General features: G+C 44.2%; 1 protein-coding gene across 2 annotated transcripts; it reads left to right on the forward strand.

Annotated features, from left to right (window-relative positions):
• The first annotated feature begins 70 nt into the window (after positions 1-70).
• On the forward strand, positions 71-13978 carry ubap2a (ubiquitin associated protein 2a). 2 transcript variants are annotated; one of them, XM_023427969.2, is made up of 27 exons: positions 71-210; positions 2085-2222; positions 2502-2579; positions 2833-2943; positions 5253-5415; positions 5554-5634; positions 5715-5778; positions 6066-6163; positions 6312-6370; positions 6469-6539; positions 6859-7045; positions 7172-7442; positions 7602-7906; positions 8143-8369; positions 8636-8921; positions 9134-9173; positions 9293-9467; positions 9922-9973; positions 10533-10851; positions 10969-11060; positions 11333-11383; positions 11540-11633; positions 11720-12136; positions 12539-12643; positions 12739-12806; positions 12915-13106; positions 13204-13978. In XM_023427969.2, exons 2-27 carry the CDS (start codon positions 2127-2129, stop codon positions 13297-13299), a joined length of 3798 nt encoding a protein of 1265 aa, XP_023283737.1. In that variant the 5' UTR covers positions 71-210; positions 2085-2126; the 3' UTR covers positions 13300-13978. The 2 variants fall into 2 exon arrangements, with proteins under 2 accessions (XP_023283737.1, XP_087035898.1); XM_087179772.1 differs by lacking the exon at positions 71-210 and adding an exon at positions 416-741.
• The last annotated feature ends 465 nt before the right edge of the window (positions 13979-14443 follow it).

A 14443-nucleotide genomic window follows, 5' to 3' on the forward strand; every position in this document is an offset into this window, starting at 1 on the left:
TGCATTTTCAAAAAGCACAACAGAGAAAAGGAAGTGTTTAGATACAAAAGTCCAACGTGAATCCCATCACACAAATCCCCAGGTTAGGGTGATGGTGAGCGTTGAGTCTTGAGAAGTTGCGTCCCGGAGGGGAGAGCGGAGCATCCACCGCGGCAGCGCACGTCACGTGACCACCTTGTCTGCTGCTGGCTGAGTGAAGCGTGTTAGCAGGTAATAAAAACACAAATTTTCTTACGTTTTTCAAGTTCAGTTTCTGTATTTCGGTGCGTTTAATCCACACACTTGAGCGCGTTTTCGCTGAAATAGTTTGTCGCTGGCTTCGTTTTAGCCCTTTCACGGGGTTGTGAGGGATGTCTTTCGCAATTTTTCTGTTGTCTTGTTTCCCGGCAAGCAATGTCGGGATGGGATTGTGCTCCGCTGCGAGGCCTTTTTCTTTAGATTTGACACAGCTTTGTTGTTAGGTGGTTAGCTTGTTGTTTAGATGTCGAGGGCAAGCATGATGTAACTGCCACTATTGTTAGATAACTGTGCAGATCTATAAATAACCTATGAGACTTTAGCAAAGCAGTTAGACTGTCGTTGGCTATCAACTTGGATCAGATTTAGATAGCATCGTTAGCTAGCTTCATCCCCACTGCATCGTTTATTCTCGGTACAGTGTCAGCATTAGCATGTTAGTGGCTAACTTCAGTTCATGCTAGCGAGGACAAAGGGGATCCTAGTACCAACCACACCAAGTCGGTCAGTGTTGTCGAAAATGACGCCACGAGAATCCGATCTGTTTATGCAAGATAGACATGTCCTGTTAAGCTTTACCGAAAAGTCGTATATGCAGACTCAAGAAATAAGTAACCTAACGGCTACGGGCTAACGTTAGCATTGGTTCAAAACAACGTTCCGCTTGCTTTCCTACTAAAATAAACTGCGTCTAACTGTCAGTTAGTTAGCTTCTGTAACGAAGTAGATGTTAATATATGTAAACGCGTGCAATTTGACTGCAATTTGATTTGACGTTTCTGTATGCCAAATAAAATATAACGAACAATGGTGTTGTTCAGAGTTACAGATTCATTGTTTTGTTATTGTTTGTGTCTAAGACCGTCGATACTCACATTTGTAATGATATTTCAATAATTGATTTATTAAATATAAACTGTAGCTGTTGCCGTAGAGTTCTCCGTCATTAAAACAGCTATTGGGATTTTCACTGAATTTGACATTTAAAGCCAGTTCGTCCTTTTGCATTAGTTAGCTTTGTTCCGTCCAGCAGCCAATGGCAGCAGTGCATTTGCCAGCGTCATTCAGACACTGTAAACTGGATTGCTATTGTTCTCTGACATAAAACAAATGGGTCAGTGGGGATATCTGTAGTTAATGCTCTAGTAATGGACACCACAGTGAAACTTTGCAGTACAAATTAAATCACACGGTATTTCGCATTACAAAGTGTTGAGCAATCAATTTTTTTGCAGGTGGATAAAGCCCCGTGTGTGCAAATGTTTGCGACAGGTTTTTTATGTATAATAGTGAAAATTATTCGAGTGCGCTTATGCAGTATCACACAAAATTTACAGCAAGGTACAAATGTACAGGACTTAGTTGTCAAATACAGACAGAGAAGAATACAGCATTTTACTGCAGTAGTTTATTGTTTAAAATGTGTGCATATGCAATCTGAGTTGCTATAAACTAACTAGCAACAAGAGGGAATGTAGGGTCAGGGTGTGTAGTGTTTGTTCTGCTTCACACACACTGTGGTCTGTGCTATTTGTAAGAGGACACTGGGTCGATCTCCCGCCTTGACCTAGATTTTCAGCAAAGCTGTTGCATCACCAGGCCACCTGTGTGTCTTACAGCCTACATAGGGCCAGTATTCATAATTGTGCAATAAGGCTTAGCTGCGCTCACAGCACACATTTCTGGTATTAAACACTTACTTCCTTTTATGCACTCACACAAGGGAAAGTATTGAGGCTCTGTTGTATCAACATTGTAAATGAACTGTGTGTCAGACAGAATCTGTGGGTTTAAGAGCTGCTGGTGGATTTCACTCATCCTTCCATGTTCCTTTTATCCTTTTGCAGATTTTTCTATTTTGTACATACAGAGTTTTGTATATACTGTATATGATGAGCTCGCTGGGCGGCGACAAGGCCCGGGGCCCTCGGGAAAAAGCGCTGCCTGCTGCCACTCACACATCACAACCACAGAAACAGATACAGGTGAGACACCACAATCACAAACATGAACATGAAAAAATGACTTACATACAATGGCACACGACAACTCTTTGCCAAAAAAACCCACAGTGCAAACATTATGCAATGGTCAGCATCAAAAAGGAGTTTCTTTAGTTTTGATTGCAGCCCCACACACTTTTTGTGGAGCCAGGTGGAGGCACTAGCAATTTATTTCATTCTTTATAAACTTTAAATGCTTTGGTCTTTCCTCTTTTCTCCTGTTAACCAAACAACGAATTACTTATTGTCTGTGTGTTGTAGGCTACTGCTGAGCAGATTCGGCTTGCCCAGATGATCTATGACAAGAATGATGCTGACTTTGAGGACAAAGTTAACCAGGTGAGGAATACTTTAGGCATTTGTCAAACACAAGGCTCATTGTCTGGCTATCAGGCTGTGTCGGGGCAAGCTGACACATTCTTCTATGACTGCGGTACTCTATGTTAACATGTGAAAAAAAATACATATTTGTTGCTATGAGTGACACTGTGACTTGTACTGTCATGCTCTGCAAAACTGGTGCATTTTATCATTGATGCACCTTTAATGACTTCTTGACATTTCTAAAATCCGTGTGTGTTGGTTTCCCCAGCTGATGGAGGTGACTGGGAAGAACCAGGATGAGTGCATGGTTGCGCTCCATGACTGCAATGAGGATGTTAGCAGAGCCATCAACTTCCTCCTGGAGAGCACCTCGGACATGGTAAATGACAGTGTCTCATTTTATTCAAACTTAAAATTTCAACCACTGGGATATCATTTACTTTCAGCTATATTCATTTCTAATTTATAATATTGTGAATAGATTTATTTCGGTTGCAAGGCAGAACATGCAGCAGGTCTGTACGATAATTGTTACCTAGAGAAACATGTAATTTTATTATATTTACGAGCATGGGGTCAAAAATAACAACAGCGTGAACTGTGAAAATAAGTGGATATAATCAGCCATGCTCTGAATTCCAGAGGCATGTGAGCAGGAGAAGCACAGGTGTAATTAATAACTTCAATGAAAACTGAATTCCATTTGTCTCAGCTCGTGTCGGGGTCCTGGCATTGTGCGTGCTGGCTCACCGTCATGGCTTACTGGGGCACCCAAAGTGAATGGAGCCATTGTTACAGCCATTATTAGTAACACCAGTGTGGCCACCAGTCAAAATGTCTACTGTGGGGAAAAAATAGTGTGTAGAGTGCCAGTGACAAATTTACAGACAGACACTGGGCAGTAATCACTGCTGCATGACATCAGTGGATTATGTTGTTTATGCTGCTTTTGGGGCTTTCAAGGCGTGTCCTGTCTATTGTCATGAGCCCAACAGACCAGTTGTAGGGAGAGTCGATTGTTGATGAACCTGTCAGGGCGGGACGGCTTATTTCTTTAACATTAGTATTAGTCATTCATGGAATCTAGTGACCTCACTAAAATTCTTACTATAGCACCGCCCATATTCAAGCATGGGTCTATTCAGCCAGAATAATTGAAAACACCTGTGAGGTTGTGTAGGGCCTACAAACAGTTTAGCTTTTGACACTGTTCAAAATATCAGTTTTGGCACATCTCTGTAGGATTTGAGGGATGGGCCAGAATTGTTATCTATTCTTTTCTTAATTTTATTTATCTTTGATTGATCATACAGAAAATGACTAAACCCTAAAGCACTTTTATTAAATTTGTGGAAAGGTGCTATATTAATCTAGAATCTCATCATGCAATTTTTTTTAAACCACTATAGATTTAACAAACATGTTCGCACAGGCTGTGAAGTGAGCACTGCATGTCCTCCCCCAGTATCCAAACACGATGTGTTCAGGTGGAGTACTGCTGTGTAGTCATCAGCGTTTGGCAGTTCTTAGAGTCCATTACACAATCACTGTAGTTTTGCTTTTAAATTGCATCTAACATGAAATTCAAGCCACTGTGCAGTAAATGTCTGTCAGATCTGTGTAAAACAGATAACTGAAAAGCGCATCTAAAACTCATCAGGCCATGGGTTTATGTTTAACACAAGGGCGAAAGGGGAAAAACTAAGGTAAGATATTTTAGATATCTTTGACTCTTTTTCTTAGTTAAGAAAAAATAAAGCATTCTGGCTTTTATAACAAACTCAGTTTTATAACACACTCAAAAGAGGAACAAATTTCATGAAAGCCATAAGGTTGTTCTGTATATGTGGTTGGAAATTATAAAAAAATAAAACATCTTGTACTTAATAACATTCAGTAAAATCCGTCTCTGTCCTTTGCCACAGTGACTGTAGTTCAGTTTGCTCTTTCTAACATACATCAGGCACTTTTAGCATGAAGGAACACTATTGTGCTTCATTTTTCCCTCCTCTGCTCAGAGTGTTAAGTCAAACAGGCTACCAAATATCTGGCAAACACTTGGGTGTTGTTCTGCCTGTGTGCTTCGAGTCCGAGTGAGTGACCCGACATTTCTGAAGAATACCAGCTGGCACAGATGGCGAGGAGAGGCAGTAGGGCAGGGCAGGACAGCCAGCCAGACTGCTACGCACATTGTTGTTTTGGTTTATGGTTTTGTGGAAATCCAAAAAAAATAGCAAATAGCTGGTTTTCTCCTTTACGCGGATGTCTCTCCTGTCATGGTATATACTGAAACCCTCTGATGACATCTGCTTCTTCTGTACTCTTGAAGATCTTAACTGCAGAAACGAAAAGAATCAGGTACTAAGTTAGTTACTAAGCAGAATGCCAGAGGCTACTTCCACATGGTACAGCTGTGAAATGCCACTGAAATAGAGTCAAATAAATGTTTTTTTAAACATTAAAACAACTCTGTCTGCTTTGCTCACTGAAGCACATTGCCACTGTTGATGTCCTGTTTTTCTGCTGGCTACCAATTTTAAGTAAAGCATTTTAAAGCAAGCACAGTGAGAAAGACATGAACTATATAGTTTGTGCTCCTATTTCAATAACACAGGACCTTGTTTGCCATTGTTGTATTTACTTGCTTTAATTCTGTTTTTTGTGCTGTCATTCCTGTTCTGTGCTTAGACCTCATGGGAGACAGTGGGGAAGAAGAAACCACTGGTGAAGGAGGGTCTCTCAGAAAGCAAGGAGAACAAGGAGAACAGGGAGAAGAAAGGCGAGAGGGAGGCAAGCAAGGGCCGCGTGGCTACCAACCGCAAGGGCAAAGGGGCCAGTCGCAGCCGACAGGGTATGGAGTATAAACTTCACATTAATTCATATCTAGTGTAGAGTCCTGTGCTCCTTCACCAAATCCTTAATACCATGTTTGATAACATCGTACTGTTGCTAAAGTAGTTTCTAATTTAATTTGTGTCAACACACACAGCACGTCCAGAGGAGAATGGTGTGGAGGTGACACCAGTGGACAGAGGTTCAGACCGAGGTCGGAGGGTCAAAGGTGGCCGAGGTGAGCAGATGCTCGCTAAAACAGTCAGAAAACCAAACAGTTAAGAATATGTTGTTGACTTTAGTGTGAATGTTGTGCAGGATCAGGAGGTCGAGGCAGAGGCAGGGCACCAGCAGGGAGCCGGTTCTCAGCCCAGGGCATGGGGTACGGCAACAACAAAACACACGCACACAGTCACAGGGGTTTGCACATAATTTTAGGTGTAAATTAATTAGCACCAGAGAATTTTTCATGCCAAGAAAAGAAAAATGAAATTGTTTCTTTTTTTGGATTTGGCCACTGAGTGAGTGGTGCAATTCTTTTGCAACTAACTTTGGAAAGAGATTTTCCACAGCCTTGTGTAAAAGCAGACACTATTTATAAAAGATATGCCCAATCTAATTTCACCCACTTTCCATATAACAATATCCATATCAATGAATCTTCACCAGGACTTTCAATCCTGCGGACTATACCTCAGAGGCTGGTACAGGGACCACACAAACTGAGGTGTGGGACACGGTGGCCAACAACAGTACAGATGGGACAGGTGAGCTCTTGACTTGCATAGAGCACTGAGCAGCTCTGTTATGTGATGTTTAATGTAAATGTACATAAGCTCCAGGCATCCTGTATCTTATTTACCTACATATTCCACCTATATTTGAACTTGTGACTCATCATTGGTTGTCTTCTAGTTGCCTGGAGGAGTACCTTGGAAGACTGGGCAGCTGAGGACTGGAGTGAGGATGTTAGTGTGAGTTGACATAAAGGCTAGCACTCTGTTGAAGAAGGTTGTTTGTCGCAACAAAATGTTTTTATGTAACAATTCTGTCCCTTTTCTCTTCTCTGCAGCTCTCTGAGACCAAAGTGTTCACCTCCTCATGTGCACCTGCTGCTGAGAACCACATAACACCTGGGCAAAGGTAACTGCCTTGTTTTTAATATTATACACATCACCCGTTTCCTTGTTGCAGCCTAACTTGATTACACAGCAGTTTCCAACAGTTTTCACAAGAAAATGCTTTGTCTTTTCTCTACCCTTCATTCAAAAAGTCTTTCAGTGCGGGAAAAGTAACTTTAGTTTTGGATGGTACCATTTTAAAACTAAAGTTTTAATGGAAATGGAAAATCGATGCAATTCAGGATTTAGCTGTACCTGTTTACACATTACATTGGCAACTTTTGACTTAGTGTCCTGGAAGCATTTTCTAATCAACTTTTTACCGACTGTTCTTGTGTTAGTCTGGACCTCGCCTCTTTGCTGCAGAAGCCTGTTGTTGGAGGAAGAGAACCACCCTCCTCTTCTTCCTCTCAGAGTCTGGTCTTCACCAACTCCCACCACCACCACCATCAGCCACCGCAGCAGCAACAGCAGCCGCCCCCCAGCCGCAACACCCCTGGTAGCACAAGCTACGCACATGCTGCTCTGGTAAAAATAGTCATTTTTGATACCTGGCACTGATCTTTTTTTTTCATACACATTTCTTGAACTATCCCGTGTAAATAGACACATGGATAGACTTTGATTATAACACTTTCTTATTACCTGTGGCAGTCATCAGTTCTGGGAGCTGGTTTTGGCGACTTGGGCCAGGCCAAGAGGCCTCAGCCCAGTGCCGGAGCTCAGATACTAGAACAGCTGAAGGGTCCTGGATTGGGTCCGCTACCGTCATCCCAGGCCGTGCCTCCTGCCAGCACCCAGGGAAGCAACACCTCCATTGGCCGACTGCCAGGCCTGGGAGCACCTGTACCTCCGCCCTCCTCCTCTAGCTGGGACATGAAGGCTTCAGAATCCAACACCACCTCGCTGTCTTCACAGTTCAGCCGTAAGTGTTCAGATTGGAACGGTTGCTCTGTAGCATGTGTACAAGTAAAAAAAAAAAAAACGCACTCATATCTATTTTTATTATGTGTTCTTATACATGTTTATAAATTCGTGCTTTTAAATCCTTGTCCTCTGCGTGTGTTTTGTTGTGTGTCTATAGGTGAGTTTGGCCTGCAACCAGAGCCCTCTCTTGTGCTGAGCCAGCTGGTTCAGAGGCACACCGGCCCCTCCTTGCCTCTGGCACGTCAACCCAGTCCTCCATCGCAACAGCAATCACCCCCTGCTTCAGCCTCGCCTGCTCCCCAGCACACCAGCACACCAGCACAGGCAGGCCCAGTGATGACTGTTGCTGGTGTTAAACCTCCTGCCCCCAGCGCAGGGCTGGACCCTCAGGGCGGCAGTACACCACAGCAGCAACGGGCACAACTCAAAGGCCAGAAACGAAGGATACCTCCCACATCGAAGGTAGGAGGGGATGGTGGTGAGCAGAAGGTGGCTGTTCCACTTTGAAGCACAAATGGCTGCTTGTGAATTTATTGCAAGGGTTTTAATTTATAGCTGCAGTGTTTCTAAAAGCCATCATCCTGTATAGATCTGAGAGCCTATATCCTGATTTTTGAGGCAAAAATGCACATATTTCAGCAAATGATGCAATGCCAGTAATTATATGAACTTAATGTCATGGTTCTGAAACCTGGCAGATCCCCTCCACGGCGGTAGAGATGCCAGGCTCAGCTGACGTACCTGGTCTAAACCTCCAGTTTGGAGCTCTAGACTTTGGCTCGGAGTCGGCATTGCCAGATTTTGGAGTTGTGGACAATTGTGTGAGTTCAGCTTCCAGGGAGTCCACTCCAGCCCCCGCCCCAGCAGCACCTGCACCAGGACCAGGGACACAGAGCCAGACGAGCCTGTACTCCAAGCCGCTCAGGTACTACTGTCACTGCTGACTGACTAGTTACATCTCTACAGAATATGTTATTTTGAGTTTAAGTCTAAAACACTACAGATTAAATAAAGAGACAAATAATCAAAGAGCCTCTACACAGCGTTTTCTAAACAAGAATATTTAAGTGAGTCATGTTAACAAAATCGTGCTTTATTCACAGCATCAATTATTTCTTAATGAACCAAATTTTTCTCTTGAATTACTCATCTGGGCTAACTTGTTCATCTCTCTGTGCTGTGATCTTGCAGTGAGTCGCTGGGCAGCCCTCTATCTGTTGCCCTGCCCCTGCCCCTCTCTTCATCAGAGCCAGTATATCACTCCTCTTCGGTGGCGTTGTCCAGCCTCACCCCCTCCTCAATAGGGACTGCCAGCTCCACCAATCCTCCTTCCTCCTCTTCGACAACTTCCACCACCACCTCCTCTGTACCCACCTCCTCCCCCTTCTCCACAGTGGGTGGAAGTTATGATGGGACCATGCCCCCTCATTCACGACTGGCCTTTTCCCAGAGCAAAGAGGCCACAGGGCCAGTCATGGTGAGTAGAAATAGTGAAATAGTGAACAGAGATGGTTTATCCTGCCTTTCTGGGTTCATTTCGGGGGGAGGGGTGACTTCTGTTTGATCTTCACTTTTATGTGGTGAATGTAAAGTAGTTGAAGCCTAAGCTGAATTCAACTCTTGTCTTGTTTGTACTGTGTAGTTATCACTGTATGCAAACACTTTTTTGCTGTATTTTCTTATCACCAGAATGGTCTGAATGGTGTAAGGACCTCTGCTGCTTTAGACAGTAAGTTACCTATGACTGATTTATTTGTTCTATGCATACTTTCTGTTGTACTGTAAAATCAAGTCTTTTAGGCTATGCTACTTTGAGTCAGTTACAAGACATATCTCCCTCCCTCTCAGCTTCATCAGCGTCCTCCACACCAAAGCCAGAGTCGCCATCTCTGAACATCAGCACCAACGGTCCCCCAGCACCCTCCTCCCACTTACCCTCCACCCTGCCTACACACAGCTCGGCCACTCTCTCCAACCTGGCACAGGACCTGCCCTCAGCGAGCCAGCTCAACTCACTCAACAGGTGACACACACACACACACACACACACACACACACACACACACACACACACACACACACACACACACACAGACTTACTTAATACATCTTAACGTATTAACTTTGTGACCCCCTCTCCCTGCTGTGGTCTGGCAGTGAGTTGCACCCTTTGAACAGCCTTGATAGGCAAAAAGGAAAATTGGATTTACCACCTAATAGACTATTTGCCCACTCTGAACTCCCAAAAGAATGCAGACTCGTGGGTGCCAGTTACTGTCACCCACTGTTACTTCTGAATGTGTAAGAATTTCTCAGTGTTATTAAATTCTGCCTCTGGACACTGCAAAATGAGTTCTCTTGTGTAGTAATTGAGGGAGAGAGAGTTGGTGTTATGCAAACTTAAATGCTGTAAAGTTGTGATTTCTACTTGTACACTTGCTGATAATCACTCTCTCCTCTCTGCCTTCACTCTGTAGCCACGTCAGCAGTCATTCCTCAGTTTCAGGTCTGGGCTCCAGCTCTCTCACTGTAAGTAACTATCTGGCACAAACACTTTGACTGAAACGTTCTCTATGGTAGCTCTGTAATGATATGCAAGCAAACAGCTGACTGTGTTAAATAACATAACACATAAAGCTGGTTTCAGCATTGTTAATATTCCATCACATGTTAATACAAGACACTGATTGCCAAGTGAAATTAGAGTCACAGCCAAAGAGTCACTGATTGTTCAGGGTCTTCAACACAGGATGTTTACTTAGTGCTGTTTAAATGACTGCAAGTGCTCAGCACCACTTCAGAAAAACCTCTAATATAACAACTGCCAGCCAGTTGCCTGATCACCATGGAGCAATTAAGATGTGATGCATCTTTAGAAAGAATGAGATGATTCAAAAAAATCTTTTTACTACTTGAATTCCACTTGTACTTTCAAATATTTCATCAGAGGATGTCAGTATAAAATGCGACAGTCAAATCATTATCACTGCTATGAAAATATGAAGGGGACCCCTGGTAATGGACAGGTCTACAAATATAATGTGGGACAAAAATTCAACTAATCTCTCCCCTTTCCTTCTGTCCTCAGTACACCAGTGTTGACGGCAGCAGTGTGAGCTCTCTGGCTCCCTCCTCTGGCTCCTACACGTCATCACAGGTCTCAGCCTCAGCGCTCCACTCGACCCACAACAGCAGCAACAGTAGCAGCAGCATCAGCCACCTGGCCAACATGCCCAACATGGGCAGCCACATGAGCAGCACAGTCGGCGGTATAGCCGGAACCAGCGTACTTCACTCTGCTGCCACCGCCGCCAGCAGCACAGTGCTGGGACTTGGCTCCAATGGAGCTACTGCCACGTCCAACCTCTCTGCACCAAGGACCACACCCCTGCTCTCTTCCTCCACCGGTACACCCACACACCTCCGCAGTTCTAAATACTTGTAATCAGGAGGAATGTTAAGTGGCCCTAGACTGTAGCTGTTCCCTCACATGAGAATAATGGTTGTTGTCATTGTATTTACAGGTAAAGCTCCACCTAACCTGTCCCAGGGAGTGCCTCCTTTACTGCCCAACCAGTATATCATGGGCCCAGGGGGGTTGCTGCCAGCATACCCAGTAAGTAGCCCTTCAGGATCTAGTATCATTGTAATTTAGCTCTTAGTGTACTTGCCAGTTTCATCGATCTATCCTTTCAGTTCAGCTGTGATGGGAGTATTCTGTCCTTAAACTAAACTTACTTGTCTGTGATTAGACACGCTCATGATCATCAGTTGAACATTCACAGAAAAGTGAAGCATTTATCAAGATGCAATGTTTGTTCTTGGAAAGAGTATTGAGGGAGTATATACATTTGTTTTCCAACACAGCCTGTCCTTTGTGTCCCACAGCAGATCTATGGCTACGAGGACCTCCATATGCTCCAGTCCAGACTGCCAATGGTGAGTGTCATTATCACGCTTTTGGGACAACTCTTAACTTGAAATCCCAGTAGCTGTGTTTTCATTTTTGCAGTTTTTTTGAGTTTTTCTTTTTTTTGCGTTTTAAGGTTGTCTGGTTGTTTGGATCTTAATGCTGATCCTTTCCTGTCTGTGTAGCCCTCTTTGCAGGATTACTATGGAATCACATTCCCTGGCCCCACAGCGACTCTCTCTGGCAGAGATGGAAGCCTAGCCAACAACCCCTACTCAGGTAAAACACCTTCACCCTTGGCTGACCTTACTTAAATTCCTAAAATCCAGTGTTTATTCACACATGGTCCCTCCCTTGTTGGTCAGGTGAAGTCACAAAGTTTGGCAGGAACGACTCCACCTCCCCGGCACCCCCCACAAGCCTGGCAGCCCAACAGCCTCCCCAGGGCCAGAACCAAGGACAGAGCCAGGCCCAGCCACAGCCTCCTCAGGCCCAGCCTCAGCCCCAGGGCCAGCCGCAGCACCACAGCAGTCAGCAGGCCTTTCTGCCACCAGGCTACAGCTACACAGGCCTGCCTTACTACCCCGGAGTGCCCGGCGGCGTACCCAGTGCTGCTGCCTTCCAGTATGGCCCCACCATGTTTGTTCCTCCCGGGGGCCCAGGACCAGCCTCGGCCAAGCAGCACAGCATGGGTCTTGGCCTGGGAAACCCCTCGGCCAGCCCCTTTCAGCAGCAGACACAGCAGCAGCCCAGCGGTTACGGCCAGCACACCTTCAGCTCAGGTGGGTGAGCAAACATGGGTGAACACACCAGTTGTATTTTATAGTTTGGGAAGTCAAATGGATTCTGGGATTCTTAAAAATCCACCAAAGTACCTGTTGTCAGGATTTTCTTGCACAGGAAATATTGTTTGTATGTGTGACAATATGACATCATGGTAAAACGTGGTCCTGGAGATACCTACTGGAGCAGGACCTACCATACAGATGGTTTTGAGTACTTTGTCAGTGCAGCATCACAGCTGTGCAAAATACAGTCACAAACTTCACAGGTATGTAGTTGAGATGAGAATGAGGGCAGTTCTAAGGTAGGCACGGTCCAACCCCTGAGTACTGAGTTCTCATGGGTCACAAGACATCATAAGATTGTCTCTTGAATTCTGAAGTTGATGTTTTTCTTTCCAGGGTACGAGGAGCTGACAGCGGGGCCAGCAGGAGTGGACTACAGTAAAGGCTACAACTCCTCCTCACAGGCACAAGCCAAATCTGCTGCTACTGGGCCTGGAAAAGGTAAAAGAAAACAAGATTCACTGTTTCTAATATAATTTGGTTTTCTAAAGTTGTGGACGTAAAATGTATTAATGTTGTTGCCGTTGTTCTGCTAGGCGTCTCAGTGACGTCCAGTAACTCGGGCGTGCCAGACATCAGTGGAAGTGTTTACAATAAGACCCAGGTGAGCTTCACACACCTCCACTCCTCATCCATCATGCAGTCCCGCTGGGTTTATACTGATAAATAATAAGGTTTGGAGTTTAATTTGTCTTTTCTCCTCTGTCTGCAGTCTTTTGATAAGCAGGGTTTCCATGCAGGGACCCCTCCTCCCTTCAGCCTGCCATCAGCGCTGGGGGGTCCAGGCCCTCTGAACCCTGGAGCAGCTCCTGGAGGCTATGCACCAGCCCCATTCCTCCACATCCTGCCTCACCAGCAACCACACTCACAGCTGCTGCACCATCATCTAGCTCAGGATGGACAGGTAACACTCGCCATTATCTTTCAGCAGTTGCACAGGTTTTACATGTGAGTGTTTCTCAGATGTTTACCTGTGTGTTTGTTTTTCTCTCCATGTTCAGGGTGGTCCGAGCCAGCGCGGCCAGTCCAGCAGCCTGCAGCAGAAGAGCCAAGTCAACAAGTCGAGCTACGGCAGCTCCCCCTACTGGGCCAACTGAAGTGGCTAAATCTACTGTGTATGTGTGTGTGTACATGGACAGGCACACACCTGCACAACAGCTGCGTATCTGACCGACAAGATCATAGAGGGACATACCATTTTTCAACACAAGCTAAAACACACACACTACCACCCCCTACCCTTTGCTCTGTATATCCCCTTTTCAAATTTATGGCTGTTGTATGTAAAATATATTTATGTATGTATTTATACAGTATATATGTATTGGTAGGACATAAAATGTGGTTTTCTGAACTTTGTTTTTATTTTGAAGGACATTTTATTTCAAAAAAATGTGGAAAAGATGAGAATGCTAAATAATGGAGATGAAGATGGTGAATATACTTGAACACAAGCATCTTGTGATGTGGATTTTTTTGTATGCATACATGAACCGAGAATGATGTACATAGATTCTACACATCATTTTCACGGCAAAGGCCTTTTTTTATTTTAGAAGAAATATGTTTTTGTAACTTTTGGTCTCCCGCATCTGTGAATCCTTATATTGAGGGTGACTTGAGTTGATAGCTTGACTTTTCTTTTTTGCCCCATTTCCCTCCGTCTCATTCCTCGACTCTTACTAGTTGGTTGGTTTGACCAGCCAGGCCTTGGATTTGATGTCATTTTAACATTGATTTAATCCTTGTTGTCCAAATTAAAAGTTATGAACAGTTTGTTGATGTCTGGCATCAATATTTCCTTAATTTTTTTTTTTCTGGATTCAGACCCACACTTTTCATAAATATGATTACTAATGCATTATGGACTGTGTGGACCCAAGTCTGAATGGCATTTTCCCAGTCTGACAAGTCAGGATAGTCATGGCAACATGTAAACACTTCATGTCACTGTGAATGTTAGGGACAGACACTGAACAGGCAGTATGGACATTACCTTGGGCTTGCACCAAGATACACAATTTACCAACTCTTTCCCTCTCCATAGGTATAAATGTGTATATATAGCTCTTGCACCTCCAATAGGCAGAGCTTTTATATCCTAGACTATTTTGGTAAGACTGTCAGGGGTAAGTAGTTGAGATGCTTTGGTTTCTGGCATAGTTAAGCTAATGTTAGTCTTCGGCTAGTGTATGTGAGCAACCACTTGTGTTTTGTTTTGAAAACCCTATGACATTCATG

The sequence above is a fragment of the Seriola lalandi genome, unplaced genomic scaffold, assembly GCF_002814215.2.
Source record: "Seriola lalandi dorsalis isolate HSWRI2012SDOR001 ecotype SW California unplaced genomic scaffold, Sedor1 jcf7180002054864, whole genome shotgun sequence".
Lineage (NCBI taxonomy): Eukaryota > Metazoa > Chordata > Actinopteri > Carangiformes > Carangidae > Seriola > Seriola lalandi.